Raw genomic sequence first — 22,413 nt, forward strand, 5'->3', positions numbered from 1 at the left:
CAAAAAGCAAGGGAATGTTAATAGTTGTGAATAAACACAAGCAACAATCAGCTGATACCGCCTAAGTTAGAATTAAAAGGTGATCAAAAAGTTAAATTTGTTCACATGCATAAGTATTCTTGGCAAAATAATTCTTGATATAGTGATTCTTAAATAAATTACATTTTATATGTCATGCACTTAGTAGTTAGATGGGAGCCTCACTTGGATTTTTATCATAATCTCGTCGGTTGCAGTAGGAAAATAACTTAGGCTTACAGAAGACTGTATACTTATGTATAAATTCAGATACTTAACATGCCAATGTTTATACAGGCTAAAAGAAAACAACCATATCAAAAAGTAGAGGCGAGAAAATTGCACCAGCAATACTCTGCAGTTTTAAATCCTTCTATTTAAGAAAAAATTGTGGGAAAATATAATTTCCTTTCCTTTCCTTTCCTCTCCTCCTCCAAGTCACTATAATATTCTTTTGTTTTTATTGCAGAGGACAGTTTTCTATAATAGTGAGAGCTTGGGTTAAAGAAACAGGATCAACGAGTGCAGCAAAAATTATTCAGTCCCACTCTGATACATCAGCAGGACGTCAAGAATATGATATCATGAAGTCCCTTTGCCATGAAAGGATAGTAACATTAGAATCGGCAAGTTGTTTTGGTGATAAAACCATCCTAGTTATGGAAAAGTTATCAGGAATCGATATCCTAACCTATTTTTCTTCGTATCCTGATTATACCGAAGAAGCAGTTTCCAGGGTGATAAGGCAGGTATGTTAAAAAAAAAATAAATAAGCATTGTGGTAATGTGATAATATTATAATCAACTGTTTAAAGAGAAAGCCCTAATCTTGGATTCAATTTTATGTTCAAATCATTTAGCATGTGAGAATCATTCAAAATATTCCAAACCCCATAGCTACAGGGTGCCAGGAAAAAAACCTTTGTTATTAGAAAAGTCTATAAACTTTTTATCATGTCTTCTCTTTATGGCCTACCTTTGAACCAGTGATCTGTGAAGTTTGTTTTCCATGTATTTCAGAGATCACTGGTTCAAAGGTAGCCCCACAGTAGACCATAAAGAGAAGGCATAATATCATTTTGTGGCTGCTACAATTATTCAACGTAATTGTCATCAGATGTTTAAGAAGGATCCACCAAGTGTTCCAGCCTTTGGGCATAGATGGAAAAGTTCAATAAAACTGGAAGTTTTCTGTATGATGAAGGTAGCAGACAGCCTCAAACATATAAGTTCAGAAGAACATTTGTAATGCATTCCACTGAAGCCCAAAAAAATCAATTCACTGCACTTCATGAGAACCGCAAATTTTGAAATCTACAGTACATGATGTTTTTCATAAAAGGCTTTGATTATGTGACTTAAAAGCTCAAGTGGTGCAGCAAGTTGTTACCAACAGGCAGGCTACAACATGAATTGTTTGCTACCACAATGCTGCAGTTAATCGAAGACAACAGCTTCTTACAAAAGTGTGCTTTTCTGATGAAGCAACTTTTCATCAACTTTTCAACTGTGTCAGGACAAGTAAATCGATAGTATTCATATACTGTATGGGGGATCTGAGAACCGACATGCAGCATGTGCAAAAATGCCTGATAGTCCGAAGGTCAGTGTGTGTGGTTCAGTGCTTTGTTGTAATCAGATTATTGGTCCATTTTTTTTTTTTGTTCTGAAAAGTCAGTTAATGGAACAGTCTGTCTTGACCTTTTAGAGAATTATGCTTCCAGCTGATATTCTACCAGTTGTGCTTCCACAACTTAAGGAATATCAGCCAAACTCTTCCCCCACTTTATCCCAACAGGATGGGACCCCACCTGTTGGGATGTTGATATTCTGCTGTACATAACAATCTTGATGCTGTTCTCCCAAATCACTGGATTGATCATGGAACCGATTGAATGGCTGCTTTGGTCACCTGACATAAATGCACTCAGTTTTTTCTTGTGTGTTATGTTAAGGATAAGGTATTTGCAATAGCAGTTCCTGATTTGTCAAGATTAAAGGCAAGAATAATTGAAGCGCTATCTTTGATTTCACCTAAAATGCTAAGCACTGTATCATAGATCGAATATAGATTTAACATGCTCAGAGCCACAAGATGGGCACATTTAATGTGTGCACATTAAAGTTTATTGATGTACATAAAGACATTTTGAGCTATTATTTGTAATTTTGAAAACAGCTAAATGTAAATATGCATCTGTTCAAAAGTTGTGGACTTTGCTAATAATAAAGATTTTTTTTTTCCAGACACCATGCACTTCATTAATTTGGCTATAAAATTTCTGCACTCTACTTGCATTAGATAGATTATAGTAGTTTATATCACTGATTTATCAACAAAACATACTGGAAGGAACTAATTTTTGATTTGTCAGTTTTAGAGCAATTCTAATATTGCTCCCATTTTTCGTTTTCTTAATAGCTGGAAAGCAATGTTTGAAAAATAGTTCTTGTAGTTTTTTACAGTACTGAAAAATGAAATCCTTTCATACCATGAAAAGTGATTTTGTTGATATTAATAAAGCTCACAACTTAACATAATTTTGTAACTTAATTTCATTATTCATAACTTAGAAATATTTTTCATGTTTGTATAAACTCAAAATATAACAGTTGTAAGTCCAAACTAGCAAAACATGATCTACAATGCTTCAAAAATGTATCAATCAGTACTCTTCTGACTGCCTGTACACTCAGATTATTGTCGTCTGTAACACAAAATGTCATGGTTTCACACCATGATATCCTGTGTTACAGATTCCATTCATACCCAACATATCGATTATCCACATTTCAAGAACACAGTTTCTCTAAAAGTATATGTGGTAATTAAGGTACATGTTGACTATATAGACATTTACACTGTAATTCTCTCTAAACTCAAGAGACACTTGTATTTGAGGATATTAGCTAGCTTTCTATAGTAGCTAACTTTCTGTTAAAGTTAGACTTTCACTTTTTCAGTGACATCAACTACTGTCAGTGCATTAGCCTTGCATCAATTAAACAACTAATAGATGAACAACATTCTTTTACTGGTTATTTTATGGGATTTGTTTTTAAGAAATCCATTTCAGTTTTAGTTTGCCGCATTGGTAGCTTTTTGTTTTATTATCATCTTATTAAATTAATGAGTATAACCACATGCGCCTAATTTTTCCTTGTTCATTTGTATATTACGTACAACACAACTTGCAATATCCATTACAAAATGCAGCAATTTTAAATTATTTTCATGTTTTATCTCCTGCACCATTATTATAAATTGGCATTCTGTTTTTAATCCAAACAGGTACTGGATGCTATAGAATATCTTCACTTTCGAGATATTTGCTACATTCAGCTTCAGCCAGACAACGTAGTCCTAGTGGACCACAGGCATCCTGATATAAAACTTATTGACTTCGGCTCATCACGTTTCGTTCCAAAAACTGGTTGTAAAGTCAGTGTTCAAGGAACAGCAGAATATTTGGGTAAGTTAAGTGTCTCCAGAAACTTGAAAATTTTTAGTTAATTAGAAACTAATATTTCTGGTATTATGATGTTATTAACGGCGGCACCTACTAGAAGAGAATTTCTTAAAAGCAGAATTTTTTTAACTGTTTCCATTATTTTAATTTCGGTAGAGCTATGTTTTTGTTCCAGTGATGTTAATCAGTCTTTATGGGCTGCAGTTAACTTTTATATTGCAGACTTATTAGTCATTTAAATAAATAATAAAAGAATTAGAAAAAAATTTATACTTTAGACTTATTCCCTGACTGCAGACTGTTGCCAGTGTTACACTGAATGTTCTCAGTAGTTTAAAAATGCTCTGTTAGCTGAATAAAGATACAAGGGGTGATCATTTAATTTGTGGACTGGTGCAAGACTGTTTATCATGTGAATTTTCCATAACTGCCACTAGAGGTGCTCTCCCTGATAACTACTGAGCAGACTCTGTATGCACTTGCCAGTACTTGTCAAGCTAGTGTTGCATTAAAAGAGTTTTTGATGTGTAGACATCTTTGGTGGCACTTACTAAATTTTGGATGGTAGTAAAATTGATTTATCACTATTTTGTAACGCGGAAATGATGTCATTTCCGTTTCGTAACAAATAAAATGGAGTCAGGAGAGGAGATCATGCAAAGGATCATGGGAGGTGACCTTGGATGAGCTCATAAACCAGCTGGTTGCAGAAAAATGCTTATGATTCAGGGATATACCACTTGGGTGGCTTTAGGCTAACCACTGTCACCCCTGGCAGAAAGCTTTTTGGTAACCAGAGAAATGGATATCTTGTAAAATTTAAGGTAAAGTAAAGCATTTAAAGCAAAGGATCATGGGAGGTGATCTTGGATGTGCTCAGACCTGGCATAAATCAGCTGGTTGCAGAAAAACTTTTATGATTGTGGGCATATCACTTAGGTGTTTTTGGGCTAATCATTGCCACCCATGACAGAAACCTTTTGGTAACCAGAGAAATGGATATCTTGAGGGCAGTGATCTTCGATGTGCTCAGAGCTGGCATAAACCAGCTCTGAGCACATCCAAGATCATTACATTACATGCACTTCAGCCTTGCCAGTTGAAGCGCATGTAATGTAGGCATTACAGTACCTGTCTGTATTACTGAAACAGTTGTATATTTCCATCAATAGGTGAATCATAAACATTTTTCCAGCTGGGCCGGTCAAGAATATTTGAATTGGGAGATAACAGACTCTAAATTACATGCATGAGTAGAATCTTTTGCTTGTCATTGGCCATTCTCATTAAGTTTCAGAAGTCCTCATTGGTCATCAAGTTTTCACGTGTCTTTGCAATTGCACTGAGTGGGTTGAACGTGGCGAGCTTTAGATCCTCATTCATCTTGCTGTTTGGATGATTGTAAAAGTTTCAAAAGGGGTCTTCTCGCGATTGCTTTACAAGGCTATGCAGGTCATTACCGCATGCTTTGTCAGGGTCACCATTGTTATTGTCTTGACACATCTTCTTACATATTTCAATCGTTTTGCGAATGTTCAAGTTCAATTCATACAATTTATGATCTAGCATGGGCTCTTCATTGTCACCGTAGATCTTGACATATTTCATCTCTGTTTCCTCGTTGTGAAATGGAATGTGCGGCATTACCATCTCGTGCTTGTACTCGTTGAGATCCTAAGTCAAGTCATAGTTTTGACAGTGTATACTGTCGAAATATACATGGATAGTGTAGTTTCTTGCAGATCTCGTTAGCGCTGCATGTTAATTTGCAACAAAGCATGACAGAGTAACATGATCCAACATGATAGTATGATTGTAACAATACAAATACTTGTATTGTTGCAATCATACTATTCAACAAATGGCTAAAATAAAATGGGTAATTAGGCTATTGGCCTAACCTCTTCCAAATGTTGGTTTGGTAGAGTAAGTAGCAGGCTTGAGCATAAATTACGTTGTTCATGATTTCAGTTCTAGCTGTTCGAAATTTAGTAGGTGTCATCAAAGATGTTTACACATAAAACATCTTTCATATGTACAGGGTACACACACGATTTTTTTAATCGCATATCACTGATGATTGTTTTGAAGAAAGTATCATGTCAGACATACAGATTGAATAGTGATATGTGATTCATTATTGTGTCAGATGGCGCTTAAATGCATCGGAAACAGTTAAAGAGAAGAATGAAGCATATGGTATTCAGTGTCTTGGTAGGATGGCCATATTTAAATGGCACAAGCGATTCAGTAAAGGCTGTGAGCCTGTTGCAGATGATCCAAGACCTGGTGAGCCTTCCTTCTCAACCACTCCTGAGAAAACCACAAAAACCCAGGAAATCTTGGATGAAGACAGGTGAATTACACTTCATGAATTAGCTTTTAGAATGTCCATTTCATATGGTAGTGCTCACAATATTGTGAAAGATCACCTGAAAATGTTGCAAATCTCTGCCTGCTAAATTCCAGAACAAAAACAGCAAAGAGTAGACGTGTGCAAGGAAATACTTGATCGTTTTGAAACATAGGGTCAAAACTTCTTAAATCAAATGGTGACTTGTGATCAAACTTGAATTTTTCATTATGATCCAGAGACAAAACAACAACTGGGTGAGTGGAAACATTCTGATTCACCAAGACCTAAGAAATTTTGAGCTTCTCGTTCAGCTGACAAACAAATGGTTCTTGTGTTTTTGACATAAAAGGCATTCTTGTTGCACATTTTGTGCCTTATGGAACAACTATGAATAAGGAAGCATACTCTGAGGTTCTCAGAGTCAAACTTCACAGCACCATTCATGAGAAACGTCAAGAACATTCTGATGTGAAGCAGTTTCTCCATCAAGACAATGCCAGGCCCATACAACTAATATTGTGCCACCAGTGATCACTGCCATAGGTGCTGAGGTCCTGCCACATCCCCCTTATTCACTAGATTTAGCCCCACATGATTTCTTCCTGTTTGAAAAAAAAGCTCTGAAAGGCAAGCTTTTTATATCAGTTTTACAATGAAAAAAAAGCTCTGAAAGGCAAGCTTTTTATATCAGTTTTACAATGCTCACAGAGCCAGAATGGAAACACTTCGCAGTCTTTCAAAAAATTGCTTGCAAGAAGCATTTAATGCGTGGGTACGACGGTGGCAAAAGTATGTAAAGTTCAAGGGAGAGTATTTTGAGAAGGAGAAATCCACAGAAGATTCAGATGATGACAATTAAGATAAGACCTTGCACTACTCTGCAAATTAAATGATCACCCCTTGCATAAAAAGATCTCAGTGGTTGAAGAAGGGTTTCAGTCCATAACAAGTGTCAAGAGAGCCATCTCTAAAAGATCATATCTTCTGAGTGCATAAAGAAAGCTCACACTCTAATCTCAGAGCTAAATCTTGATCTTGCTAAGTAGCATACCAACTCAGCCAGCAGCAGCAGTTCAGTGCTGTTCTCCTCCTCCTTCTAGAATAGCAGTTCCCAAACTGGGGTCTGTAGACCAGTTCCAGGGGGTCTGCAAAACGACCCTCTGGAACTAGTCAAATTATTCGTTCTATGTATAGCAAACTGATGATAAATATAAAGTTATTATTATATATTTATGTAAAAATAAGAATAAAGTTGAGTTGTTTTAAACATAAAACTAAATTTTCTTTTTAATTTTTGTAGGGGTCCGTAAATGTTTTTTTTTTTTTTTTTTTTGAAGGGGTCTGTAGATCTCAGTAGTTTGGTAACTACTGTTCTACAGGATTAGTATACTGTACTGTATAAAACTCAGTTTTTTTCTGGTTCTTTTGCTTATTAGGAAAATTTTAAATAAAAAATATTAATACTAAAAGGGCAGTGGTATTTAAACTAACAAATCTTAAATATATCAGGTAAGGGCTTTACTTTTGGGAATCACCAACTAAAGCTTTTTTTTTCTATTTGCAATAGAGTTTATTGTTAATAATCATATGAATTTGCTGCTGGTTTTTTTTTTTTTTTTTCATTTTAAATATTTTTTGATATATCTCCAGCAAATCTGAAATGAATTGAAGTTTAACTTCATTATTCTTAACATCATCAGAGATTTACTAATTGAGAATGCTTTCTGACTGATGAGAGACTGGTGTCTCAAAACAGTCTGTTATAGCACTGTCTCATATTTTAAACAAATAGCAGAATAACCTTTCAGTAATGCTATTTATTTAAGTTTTATAATTTGGGATGACTTGTAGATATGAAAGTTGTGAGTACTAGGGTCATCTCTGAAATTCACTATTTGAAATTTTAGAAATATGACAAGTAAAAAAATATATATAAATTCTTATATAAATAATAAGAAATATGATAAGTAAAAATATATATAATGTAAAATATATATATATAAATACAGCTTAAATAAACACTATTACTTATTATGTTATTTATTCCTTTAGCTCCAGAGGTTCTGAAAAATGAAATTGTTACAGCAGCTGCTGACATCTGGGCAGTAGGAGTCCTTGCATACATTCTGTAAGCTTCATGTTTGACTGTTGATAGTTCAGCTATGCTAATCATAACCAAAGCATTTAAGAGAAACATTTTAGAAAAATAATTAAAATGCAGTGTGAGAACATTATGAGAATTAGTTGGATGAAAACAATATTTTGATTGTATAAATTTAAAAATATTCTAAAATTTGTCTAAATTTTATGCTGCCATGGGTGTAAATTTAGGGATTAATTATTAATGCTTCAACTTAACAATACAGCTTCAAGCATGCACATATTGAACAATGCAGTATGTGCTTGAAGTGATGCAGAGCAGCAGATATGATATGACATTACATTGAACAGTGATGGATGTGTCCAAACTAGCATAATGCAGTGCTGCTCCGTTTCTTACTAAAGAGAGCATCTCTTCAACAGAAATTCATCAACGTATGGAAAAGCACATGTTCACAACTGTATGTCATGTGCACCAGTGGGCACATTGTTACCATGACGGAAGAAAAACTGGAGGATGACACTCACCCAGTTGTCACAAAAGAAAATGTTATCTGCCATGCTGATATCTAGAGCAGACGATGTCATAAGAACAGATCAATGTATAATAGTTGATATGACCAGTAGCTGGATATTAGTCATGGGTTTGCCTTTGTCATCATCCTCAACGGATTGTAATGTAGAAAGGTCTGAACAAATGGATTTCTAAGTATCTCACCAATAAACAGAAACATTTGCTAAGAGTGCATCTGCAGCCCCTAACACAATACAAAAGGAAGGAAATTACTTCTGGCATCAAAGAGTGATTTTGGATGATACATGATGCTGGCACATTGAACTAGACAGAAAATGACACAGCATGCATTAGAAATATCACCCATTAACATTAAAAAATAAATTCAAGACTTTAAAATCACTGGGAAGGTTACATACTGTTCTTCAGCCCACAAAATTATACACAAATCCTCAAAGTTAATCTGCAATGTGCCATGAAAAACAAGAGACCTGGATGTGAGTCACTACTCGATTACACAGAATAATAAGGATACACCACTCTCATTGACAATATAGAGCTTTGAATTGTACTTAGTACCATTTGTAGAAAGATAAACGAGAAAAAAAATGAACCTCATTCTTTTCCTTTTTTCAAAAAATATGTGTATTAAATTTTGTCAAACCGTCTTGTGGAGTCTACTATATGGGGAGCTCTGTTCACATTCAGCCTGAATATAGTATTTTTGCTAGTATACATGTGTTTACAACAGGTAAACAAATATATTTGGACCTCATATAACATATTTTTATAGGTGTTTATATATTTAATTTTTTTATAAAGATTTAACTTTTACTATAAAATGTCAATGCTTGTTTTTTGTATGTAGCATTACAGCTCAGTGCACTTGTGTTACCAAGTAGTTTGTTCTGTGTTGTATGTTGTAGTGTTTGTTGTTAAAAGAAGGTTAGTTTAAATAAGCAGGTATTTCTTTTTTTAAGTGAAGTTGTTTGTGAAAGTAGATTAGGCTACTATGAATTTGTTGAGTGATGCAACTGTGCTGTGGCAGTTGATTCACATAAGTTGACATGGTGAACTACAGTCAACTTCGGTTAGATGGCAAAACCAAAATTTTGCATTAGCCAATGCTGTGTAATTAAACAGAATGGAAAAAAAATAATAATAAATAAATAAATGAAGCAAAGAACTGTACAATGTAGGATATAACATGGATTAATTAGTTATCATTAATTTGAAAGAAAACTCAGGGACTTCTGTTTGGATAGTGCCAGAATGCAATTTTAAAGTGTTCTAGCTTTTCTAGTTCTCTATTAAAAGCCTTCTTGATTTTTGAAAGTTGGAAGGATATGATTAGGATTATATTAAGTGATAAAGCCATTTTTCTATTTGAACCAGAGCCAGAACTAGGGTGGGGAGATCAGGGTGCCAGCCCCAGGTGTAACATTTTAAGGGTGCATTTATATATGACCAGTTATATATTTTAAAATTGCTTCATTTTTCATTTAATTACAGTTGGACCTATGTTTAACGAACTTCTTTATAGCGAATTTTTTGAATTCCTTTTGGTAATTACATTTAAAAGTTTCTGTAGAATGAAGAAAATTTCCATATAATGAATGGATTACGAGATACTTAACTTTTTATGCTTTATTTCCACCTCTGGCCTTCAGGCAATTTAAGCAATTAGAAAACACAAATTAAGGGTTAAAGGGATTACCATTCCACAATGTAAGTGGAACGTAAAACATATGCAGCCACCATATGCAACATATCCCACATACCGAGAAGTCATGCTAGTCAACTGTTTCTATAGCCAATCAAAAGATTAAGATGTATTCCCAACACAGATAATAGCTTCTGGTCAACTTGTGTTCTTTGTTTAAAATACAAATTTTATTAAAATAAATACTGCATTATTTTTGTACGTGCTACTTATGATTCCAGAAATTTTTGTGATTTTGTGAGAGTGAAAAAAATTGTAAATTTGGGATATATAATCATGAAAAGAATATCAGGGAGGAACAGTGTTTTACAAATTTCGAAAATAACAGAGAAGCTCCAATTACAAACTTCTATAAAGTATGGCCTGTTTTGTGACGTCACACCTCTGAGCTTTTTGGTTTGTCCTCCAGAGCTAACCACTGGAGGACAAACAAAATTTTTCAAATATCTGTTGATATTTCAACAGATATTTGAAAAATCATGTTTTATCAATTCTGCAGTATATAAAATCTGTAACCCCTTTACAACTGCTCCAATTCGTTCATGAGTATTGTCTAATAAAATCTTATCCAAATATAGAAATAGCGCTATGAATTTTTTTTAACCTGCCTGTAACAGTAGCTTCTTGTGAAAGGTAATTCAAAGCAAGAAAAATTCAATTAAAATAATACACCCTTCATTGCATATTTTTAGTTTACGTTGTAATGTTAAAAGTACTATATTTCTCAATACTTTGTTTCTATGATTTTATACTAGATATATAAACAAACTATCTGGTTTTCTAATTTTTTTTGTAGTTATATGAACTTTCTTTGTAGTTTATACAGGGTGTCTCAAAAATATTGGTACAAACGTTTAGGGGAGGTAGCTAACATCTAACAGAATGTGAATCGCATAGGAACCCATAACCGGAAATGTCACAGAAAAGTAGTAGCAGAGGCGCAAGAAGCAGAAATGACACAAGACAGTAATTAGTGGCAAACATTTATTTGACATAATATTAACAATGGAGTACAAGATGGATGCATTTCATGATGTTACAACAGATGCTCGAAGGTTCCACCACGAGACGCGATGCATGCATGACACCGATGCAGCATGGATTGGCGGATACGGTCGAACACACCTGGAGTTTCTTTGACAGTAGCAGCAACGCAGACGAGTCTCGCTACAAGATCCATTTCTGTCTCCACAGGCGATTCATACACGATAGATTTGAGGGCCCCCACAGAAAGAAATCAAGGCTCGATAAATCAGGTGAGTGTGGAGGCCAGGCAACGGATCCACCACGGCCAATCTATCGACGCCCAAAACACCTGTTCGAATGGTCATGAACACACCTTCCATAAGGGCAGGTGCCCTGTCGTGTTGAAACCAAATGTTGTGTCTCTTTTGCTGGAACATCGTCAAGTAACCCTGGTAGAACTTGTTCAAGAAAGATCCGATATTTAGCAGAGTTCATGCGGGATGGTAACAGGTATGGGCCGACTAAGCAGTCACCGACCATACCTGCCCACACATTTATTGCGAAGTGATGTGCCGCATGGGGGCGCACACCGTGTGGGTTGTCGTGAGCCCACACATGAGCATTGTGCTGATTGAATAAGCCTTCCCGAGTGAAATAAGCCTCACCGTTAACAAAACATAAGCTGGAAAATTCAAGTCTTGAACACTTTCTTGGAGAAACCACTGCGCAAAAGCCACACATGAAGGATGATCTTGGGGGAGCAGTAACTGAACACTTTGGAGATGAAAGGGGTGTAAGCAATCATCGTGGCAGACACACTGTACACTGCAACGAGACACTCCTAAGGCAGAGGCAATGGCACGTGTGCTGGTAGTAGGATTATTCTGGATGGCATTCAACACACTTTCTTCCATGGCGGGAGTTCGCGTCGAACGTGGTCTGCCCACACTACTCCTGTTACCTCTAAATGACCCATAATTGCACAAATTTTGATGCACACGCGCAAACAAACGGTGGTCCGGTACATGTCTGTCTGGGAAGCATTCTCCATAAATTCATCCATTGCCCTCTGCTAATCCATACACTAGGTGCATGTCTGCCAGCTCACAGTTCGTATATCGATGCATGCTCTTTGTGCGGCAACTACTGCTTGAATGAGTAAACCAGAAATTTTCCCTCTCGCGAACTGATGAACAGCGCCGTCTACCAACTTACGGTGACGTTTCCGGTTATGGGTTCCTATGTGATTCTCATTCCTTTAGATGTTACCTACCTCCCCTAAACGTTTGTACCAATATTTTTGAGACACCCTGTATAGAATTAAATTCTCCATAGATATAAACAAATATTTGTAAGTTTCTTTTTCATTGATATTTTTGTTCTGTTATATTCATTGTGTTATTTAAATTATTTTATTAATAAATATATGCAAATCGTAGAACATTACAGTAGTAATTTTTATAAATTCATAAACGTTACAGGGGGATGCAGAGGGAATAATTTCCTCTGGCCGCCGAGCTTCAGGGGTGCAAACTGAAGGAATTATCTATCACAATGAGGGGCACTTGGAAGACATATTGCCCCTAGGTGTCGACAACCCTAGCCACACTGCTAAAAGATTGACTACCTGCATTTAATGAGGGCATACTTATAACACTTTTGCCCCAGGCATAGGATTGCCTAGTTCCGGCTCTGATTTGAACTAAAGATGCTTCAGAATAACATAGTCTGTTTTCAAAGTAAAATTATATCCCCTTGATGTAAAAGAGTATTACAATTTTCATTTTGATTAAAAGTAGCATACTAATTTTATTGGAATTATTGAGCTGCATCACTTGTTTGTGTATATAATACCGATTTCATCACATTAAAGTAGTATTAGTCGATCAAAAAATTTTCCTATTTCGCCTATCCTTCCTCCTCCAATAGTTTGTCTAGTTCTTGAATTTATTCGACTATTGACTTCCTTAACAATGGATGAAAGCTTGTTCCAGCAATCAACCACCCATTGGCTGAAGGAAAACATTTATTCTGCAACCATCCTTCCTCAATTTGAATTTATGCCCCCTTGTGCGCATAGGCTGAGCAAGACAAAAAATTCCATCAGCACTGAATTTGCTCAAACCATTCAAAGCCTTAAACACCTCAATCAGATCGCAGATGTCTAGTCTCCAGATGCTGAAATTTGCAGAACTGAAGCCTTTCTTGGTAAGAGCCCTTTGTTTCCCCTCACCAAACTTGTTGCCCTTCTCTGTACCCGTTCCAGCAGCTCTACATCCTTCCTAAAATGAGGCCTCCAGACCTGTATGCAATATACAAGATATGGCCTGACCACTACCTTATACAATTTAATAATCACCTCCTTATCCCTGCTAGCAAAATTCCTGTATATCATTTACAAAACCCTATGAGCTGTTCTGGCAGCATGTCTGCACTGCTCAGAGAACTTCATATCTGACTGCATAATTAACACCGATGTTCTTTTTATTTTCCATTACCCTGAGTGTAGTAACACGCAGTTGGTTGGTATGTTACTCTAGGATTACTGCTACCTTTATGTAGTACCTTGCATTTGTCAATGTTAAACTTCAATTTCCATTTCTAAGCCCATCTGCCTAATTTTTCTAGATCTTGTCGTAGCAGCATACCTTCATTACTGTCATTAACCACCCTTGTATCATCTGCAAACTTAGACATTAAGCCTAATATACCTTTATCAATATCATTAATAAATACAGAAAACAACAATGGACTCAGCACTTAATCCTGTGGAACTCCATTAATAACATTAATCCACAAAGAGCAGTATCCATTGATAGCTACTCTGTCTTCTTCCACTCAACCATCCCTTTATTCTTATCAGTAATTAAGTTATCCTTAATACCAAGCTGCTCCAACATTTGCACATCTCCAGCCCATAGGGACCTCCCCTGCATCCAAAAAGATGCTCTCATAATTATGGCTAAGGTTTGCTTACCTCCTTTGCTACTTTAATATAACTGGATGGATCCCATCCACCCCAGGTGTCTTTTATATGTTTATCTTTGACAATTTCTCTTCCATTTTCCTCTCAGTTATTACAAAATCATTTGTTATTGTTGTTATTTTTTGGTTTTTAGGAGCATTAGCAACTAAGACCATATTGCTCCGGGGGATATGTGGTGGTCATTCCCTGATCTTTCCACATCCTCTTATTTGGTGGTCACAGGCTCGAATCCCAGTCTAATCAAGAAGCGTGTGCTACGCGCTGCTGCTCCTGCCCACCTGGTTACGGAGGCGCCCACAAAATCATTTAGCTCTCTGTTAGAGTTTGATTAGCTTCTGGCATCCACTTCCCTAAAGAATTGCTCATGCATGAATGTAGATGCAAAATACCTATTCAGTTCGTCAACAACCTATTGATAAATCTTAGTTTGAAGCAGATTCAGCTAGACTATTTTTTTTTTTATGTTGAAAACAAACCACTTGTGTCTATTTACCTTTCAGCACTATCTTTTGTGCATAGTAAAATTTAAAATAGCAGATGATCTAGTATTTTGCAGTAAATATTAAAAAATAAAAAACCTTCAAATTGTTTGAAGAATTTTTTTTTTTTAATTTTCTATAAATTCACCTTTAGTTGTCTTAAATGTTATTCAGCAATTTAATGTTAGTGCTGTGTAATATTTTCTTTTATGTAAAGTATTTGAAAAAGTTTTATTGTATTTATTTGACAGTTACCATTTTACTTCTTTTTTTTTTTTTTTTTTTCAGTCTTAGTGGTACATCACCATTTAAAGGAAAGGATGATGAAGAAACAGCCAATAATGTAACATTTGTTCGTTTCCAGTTTGAAGGCTTATACAAGGAAGTAACAGTTGAATCCACAAGATTCCTGATACAAGTTTTTAAACATCATGCACTGTGAGTATTTTAAAAATTTTGATTTTTTTTCACAAAAATATTACCCTCTAAAATGCTAGTAAATTTAATGGTTATTTATTATTAATTACAAAATCACTGACATTTAGTATATGTATCTCCTTAAATCTGATTATGGTTATTTCTGTTAATAGTAAGCGACCGACTGTTCAAGAATGTTTAGAGCACAAGTGGCTTGTCCCTTCAGAATTCATGATAAGAAAAAGAGAAAGTGCTATATTTTCTTCTCAGGACCTCAAAGAATTTTCAAAACAGTTTCATACAAATAAAGCAACAGGAGGGATTGCAGAAGATATTCTAAATTCCATTGGAATGTCCTCAAGGTAATTTAAATTTCTAAAATAAACTCTTAAAGTATTTTATTACAGTATTGACAGTTGAAATAAAAATATTGCACCTTACTGATAATTTAAAAAACTAAAGAAAGAAACTTTTTGCACTACTTGTTCTCCACTTCCAAACCCAAAAATCTTAAGCTGCTACATCTCTTCAAAAATACTTATACATCTTTTCTTGCAGATACTATTAATGTGTGACTTACTAATAGATTTAAGTTCATACAATATTTTTGCTGAATCAGTATTCTTTAATAAAAAAAAAGTTTAAAATTCATTGACAGATACAATGGAGAATCCATCTTTTTGAAAAAATGTAATTTTTCCTCTGGCTTTCTTTTTGCAAAAAATAGTAAAGCTGCATTAATATCTGAATTTTCAAAAAACTTCTGTGAATCGTGAATTTTTCTTGAGAATAGGAGAGTAGTTTACTATAATTGTTCAGTTCAATAAAAAAAAAATTTCATTTTCATTTTTTCTATTCTGCCCAGAAATGATATCTTCTCTCAATTTAGAAAGCAGTAAAGATTAATTAAAGATTTATTTTTAAAGAAAATAAATGCATTTTCGAGTCCTAACTTACGTTTCCAAAATGCTGAAATACAAGCTAAAACTGCACCCCATCAATAAATTAGTAAAGGCCATCTTTCTTGTCAATCACAAATGAAAAATACCAACAAGGATAAGTGTAAAGACAATGTGTTGAACATCAAAACAGGTTGATACATAAAACTTTATCATAATGTGTTTTATTCATATAGTTAAAAAAATAACATTAGTGCAATTTTGCTTAGTGTACTGTTGAAGTGATTTCTATGCCGATATGATCCACTGAAGTGTTACAACTGCAAATATTTAATACACCCATAGCAGAAGATGTATGACCATAGATAAATTTGATAAATTATCAAATAATCTAGTTTAGTAGCCAAGGACTTTGTATCATGAATTCCCAAAACAAAAGCATGTTTCCTTATGTCAGTTGAAAGTCTGCTAGCACCAAAGAGGATTTATATTATGTCTAACAAGCAATTCAAACAGAAACCCACAGACAGAAAAATGTTAGATAAGATAATGCTTAAAATCATCACTATAACAATCCTATGGCTATATTTTAACATAAAATGTGTATGTTGTCAGGAAAATTTAATTAATTTCTAGTGTAGTGTGAACTTTAAAACCTTCCAATTTTTTCTTCTGCCTACAACTACCTAATCTCCAGCTTTCCAACTATGTACAGTTTAGGAAATAGTTTCCTATCGATTTTTTTTTCTGATCGTATGAACAGATCAATGCAATTTGGATATCTTTTAAGAAGCCCATTAAAATAAATTAAAATGTGTTGGTGATTAAAACAATGCTCCAACTCCAAATAAATGGTTCTTAACCATGAGAGTGGAGTACTAGTGTAAGATTTAAAAGGATGCTTAACTTAAAAATGCCACACCTATAAATCAGTAATCATAATTTTAAAGTGTGGTGCATAAGGATACCTTGAAAGCTATGAAGAATATGTAGGGGAAAAAAAAATTAAGAATCACTTCTCTAAATTTGTTGTTCTGGCTTGCTCTTCTCAAGAGTTCAAGAAGGGAATAAGGTTTTAGAATACCAGGACAAACCATGGTTTCAAACATCCACAAATAATCAGTAATATGTGAAAGGATACAATGAAAGCAATGTGCAGCAGGCTAGCTATGGCACAATGTGCTTCAGTAATTGCAAGGGATGTATCAGAAAAGTGAATAAAAAATAATAATAATAAAAGTTTAAGCTGTTTACACAGTAATTTCAGTATTACCACCAATAATATGAATGAATTAGAGCTACTGATTAGCTCTAGATGCAGATATATATAGTTAGATGAGGCTAGGTGTTACCCCAACATAGAGGATAATGAGTTCCTATTTGAAACATATAATGTGATTAACCAAGAATGATCATAATGAAGTTATTGCTGGACTCAAGGAATTATCCCTGTCTCAATCCAGAAGGGAGAGAGAGAGAGAGGCTAAGGTTAAAAGAGGTAAGCATAAACCAGTTTAATCTTAGTGGTAGGGAAAGTCATGGAATCTACAGTCCAAGTGCATTACAAGATCATATTATTATTATTATTAGCTATATAGTGCAAGGAAGCCTGAGGCTTATGCTGCACCAGCCAAAAAAAAATTCCCGAGTTACCCTGAGAGAGAGAGAGAGAGAGAGAGAGAGAGAAAGAAAAGTAGAAAGAAATCACCAAGAAAGAGAACCACTGATGCACAGTTCGTGCTGATTTAAATTATTTTATTAATAAATATATGCAAATCGTAGAACGTTACAATAGTAATTTTTATAAATTCATAAACGTTACAGGGGGATGCAGAGGGAATAATTTCCTCTGGCCGCCGAGCTTCAGGGGCGCAAACTGAAGGAATTATCTATCACAATGAGGGGCACTTGGAAGACATGTTGCCCCTGGGTGTCGACAACCCTAGCCACACTGCTGAAAGATTGACTACCTGCATTTAATGAGGGCATACTTATAACACTTTTGCCCCAGGCATAAGGGAATAATTCATTTAAACAATACAGAAATAAATACTCACCGGATCACCTCCTCCCATTATTCAACGATACAAAAATGTTCTTGGATTAGTAAATTTTGTTTTCTATTTTAAAAATCCGTGAAATGAAAACACAAATGACATTGTTCCATTCCTCGTAATGATATTAATCATGCCAAGAATAAAGCCCAAGTTGGCTATAAAATAGCAATTTTTGTTTTACAGTGCAGCAAATATATAAAATGGAAAAAATGAGAGATAAAAAATATTAGCATTAATAGTGGCAAAGGTGCAAGAAAGCAAGCTTATACAGCATTGGCAAAAAAAAAGGAAAAATTGACAAAGTTAATAATAAAACAGACTATAATTCCGATTAGCATATTGATAAGTATATCCTAAATGGACAAATCACAAATGTGGTCATTCCATGCTTCATAAAAGGAAAATTTTCTTTAACCAGCCTGATGACCTTCAAGCACTTTCAGCACTAAAATATCCAATTTGATTGTTTCTGCATTCTTCCTAAATCCTATCTTACAGCCAGTATGAAAGGGGGATGGGATATCTGAAATTTGTATCAGGTTTCACAGAAATCTGAAGTGTGGAATGACTTTTTGACATAGAACCTGGTACACTCCTCAGATTTGTCGGATGATGGGATTCAGTAAGAATCTAAAAATATAAACAAATTGTACATTTTAGTGTCAAAAGTGCTTTAAGGGGGTTTGTGCCACATAATTGTTTCAATACACTAAATTTTATAAATAATTTCACACGGGGTTATATTTTTAAAAAATAACACTACTCTAATTTGTTTTTCTGTTTGGAATGCTACTGTCCCTTTAGTGACAGCACTTAGGTTTTGAGTCTTTAGAAATGCCTATGTTTATCCACAAGTTGACCTGAAGTAACTAATATCACTTTTATCGAATAACATTACCCAGTAAGAAAAAATGTTATCATTAAGAACTGAAAGGTCACTATGACTGATTTTGGAACTATTTGGTCCCATTGTCAGACAGCCGGTAGGCTCAATTAATGACCTTGTGTTAGTGGCAAATGAATGTGTTGAATCTAAACAAGCAATGTTAGAAGAAAACTTCCAATTTGAAATGTAACTTTTATGTGTATAATAAATCACCATTAATAGGTTGCCTAATGCAATGATATAATAAAGAAGTGGAGTACTATTTCAATGTGTGTAGTTTTAGAAAATAATGCTACTCAGCATTATGTTTTCTCTCATGACTTCTTCTAAACACTGCTTGGCTGCTCATTCAGGTTTGATACATTTTATTTGTTCACTGCGAGACACAAAGTTGCTGATTGAGGCTACCTGATGATGGAAACAAATAGTCAATTCTAAAAATCAAAGCACAAGCACTTCAGTAAATTTCATTTTCCATTTATACAACATAAAAATGATGATAAGGTTGACAATACAATAAAAAAAGACAATAGAACCAAATAGGCATTAACTTTCAGCACTTACTGAATGTTTAGAGGGCATAATAAAGGGTAAAATTAATGTTAATATACATTCATGTATAACATACAGTAAATATAACAAAGTGTTATGAAAAGAAGTCCAAAATACGTGAAAGAAAAATGTAAATATTAGAAACAAAAATCTACAGAGAGAGGCGGTGAAACAATCATGTGAAAACTCAATATATCGGTGGACCACATCTGGATTGCCAGTGATTTTTCACAAACCAAAAAAATTAATTAAAATAAACCTGATGTTATGCAAATCTTCAGTGGTACTAAGCTAACTTGTGTCGGAATAATTTTGACCTAACAATAATAGTTTTCCTTCTATCATAAGAATTATTACAAATAGAACCATAAACCCAAGTCAGTAATTTCCTCATAAAGTAATTATTTCATTTTTCCATTTTTGTAAATTCCCTTACTTTAACATGTAACATTTAAAAAAAAAATTTATTAGAACTTTTTGAATGCACTTTTTTGTGCTCTGGAATAAAAAAATGTTATCATAATATTTACTTGACAATTTTTTAAAATTTTATGTCACAAAGTAAATGTAATAATTTAGCATGGTTTGTAATATTTTAGTATGCAAATAAGAACCCACATTATCTGAAAATCTGCAGTTGGCAAACCCATGGGTGGGTAGAGGTTCCTTTATTTCAGTTATCTGCATTAAACTAATATCCTGTCTCTATTATATGGTTATAGTCTTTTCCCTTCAAATTTATTACGTGAGGATCACCAAATAATGTCTTTCCTAAATTGTATATTTTGGACAGCACAGGCACAACAGATCACATTGCCCTCTACTTACAACACAGTGTATGCTTAAGTGGTGCATCTCAATCAGGTTCCATGATAAAAAGAACATCTTATGTAAAGGTAAAACTGGGAATGACAGAAAATACTAATTTTAATTTTCAAATTCTGGCATCTCGTCACACTATACTGCATCTTATATCAGTCACAGGAAGATCTTTGATTCCACTAATGATCAAAGGCTAAGATTTCAACTACTGTGTTGAAACATAGTATAACCATATAATATACTTGAACACCTTATACTATTGTCAAGCATTTCTTCTTTTAAATTTTCTTCCTTTTTAATTAATTAAATAAACCTAATGTTATGTAAATCTTCAGTGGTATTAAGCTGACTTGTGTCTGAATAATTTTGATCTAATAATTAACAATAATAGTTTTCCTTCTTTCATAAGGTTTATTACAAATAGAACCATAAATTTATTGTATAGAAACTAAACTCAGTTTACAAAAGTGATTCAAATTGTTGGGGAGAGTCCATAAAACTTCAACAGGAAGTTTTATGGACTCTCCCCTTCCCACTGGTCAAGTTAATCAGTCCTGGGCAAGGATTGCCTTGTTTTTTCATCCCACAAAACAGGTAAATTTCCCATGTAATACAAACAACATAAGAGACATATTTATGGCCTTTGTTATCTAGGTACAAATTCTAAAACAATTCAGCCCAACCTCTCATCACATAAATCAGAGATGACATTTTATTATTATGTTGTCTTGCCATTTCTTTGAAAAAGGTCTAAAATTCAATTCCTATCCCAAACTGGAAGAACATTATATTCTGTTTTTTGTTTTCATTGAGTTATAGAAAAGTCTGTAGCAAGAAGCAGAGTTCCTTCATGGAATATTCTCTTGAACATGCTACTACAGATACAGTACACAATTTCTTGAGCTGGAGTGCATGCAGAGGAATGGGTAAACCATCAATCTCGTCAACTTTTTTTTTCTGAGATGATGATGGTTTATCCATTCCTAATGAAAGAAGACTACATGCCCAGCACTGAAACTGAATATCAGTCAAATTTGAATTATTCTTTTATAAACTAAAAGAATGATTCAAATTGTGTCTTCTCCTATTTTTGATATTATTTCTATTTCACTTGCTAAGAAAATGTTCTATTAACAATAACTATAATTTGAATACTTTCAGGTGGGAAGCTGATTCACAAGAGGATTAACCAAATTAAATTACATGTATGTACAGAATTTGTGTTTAAGTAAATTCAGTTCTTTGCAGAACTTTGTACTGTAATTTGTGTTTGTTCCACGACTTCCGAGATGCCGTGTTGTGGAGGACATCTTCACATGTGAATTTGTATGTGAGCACACTAACTAAAATAAATAAAAAAAAATTCTGTTTATAACAAGTTGTTAATAATAGTTTAATGCCATTCATTTAATGCATTTAGAATATGGAATATGTAAATTCCATATTCAGAGTATTACTGTTCTTGGTAAAGTACTGAACTTCAAACTGCTTGTAAATATAATTTTTAAAAACCTCTTTAAAAAATCTTAATAAAAAATTTCAGAGAAAATAACTAAGTTGTAAGTTCATAATGTTGAATACTTTATTTTTCAAATTCGTTAAGTGAAGTGAAAGAAAAAACATGAGGTAAACATGAAGCAGTTCAAACAAAACACGAACATATAAAATTAAGTGATTATTATATACTCTGGATATATTATCATTTTTTCCCATCATTTTGATTATTCAAAACACATAGCTACTTTCCTGGAAAGGGTTGTAACCTAATAATAATCTACTCAGTTTGTAAAATGTACAGGATTTTCTATTTAAAATTTAAAAAAAATTAATTATTAATCCAAATGGAGGCTGAAATAGTAAGTATGAACAAAAAGTTCCCAGATTAAATAATTAAAAATTAAAAAAAAAAAAAGTCACTGGTTATTCCATACTCTCCTGGGATAGTATGAAGTAACCAGTTTGATAAAATAAGTCTGATACCCAAAAGAGAACTTGTTTATTATCAAAGTACATTGCACTGGAACAAGGAATAATAAAATCAAGTTCAGTTCCCTCAAGAATCAAGATTTGATAGCATTATGTTTAGAACAAATGTACTATATGATAATATCAGACCTCAAACATATGGAAAAAGGGAGTTTTGGTGGTTGGAGCAAAAGTACCAGATA

At 34.0% G+C, this 22,413-nt stretch overlaps 1 protein-coding gene across 3 annotated transcripts in view; it reads left to right on the forward strand.

Annotated features, from left to right (window-relative positions):
- The window catches only part of LOC150082242 (protein Obscurin-like), an 865,351-nt gene extending 843,735 nt beyond the window's left edge, over window positions 1–21,616 (forward strand). For 2 of the 3 annotated variants that reach the window (XM_090379203.1, XM_090379204.1), the window contains exons 73-78: window positions 488–767; window positions 3,311–3,491; window positions 7,897–7,972; window positions 14,901–15,050; window positions 15,203–15,391; window positions 21,407–21,616. In XM_090379203.1, the coding sequence (XP_090235329.1) occupies window positions 488–767; window positions 3,311–3,491; window positions 7,897–7,972; window positions 14,901–15,050; window positions 15,203–15,391; window positions 21,407–21,434 (904 nt within the window). In that variant the 3' untranslated portion in view covers window positions 21,435–21,616. The remainder of the gene's footprint in view (window positions 1–487; window positions 768–3,310; window positions 3,492–7,896; window positions 7,973–14,900; window positions 15,051–15,202; window positions 15,392–21,406) is intronic. The other variant, XM_090379205.1, reaches the window with a different exon arrangement.
- Window positions 21,617–22,413: the final 797 nt, after the last annotated feature.

The sequence above is a fragment of the Mastigoproctus giganteus genome, chromosome 8 (genome assembly GCF_048544385.1).
Source record: "Mastigoproctus giganteus isolate SK-2022 chromosome 8, ASM4854438v1, whole genome shotgun sequence".
Classification (NCBI taxonomy): Eukaryota; Metazoa; Arthropoda; class Arachnida; order Uropygi; family Thelyphonidae; genus Mastigoproctus; species Mastigoproctus giganteus.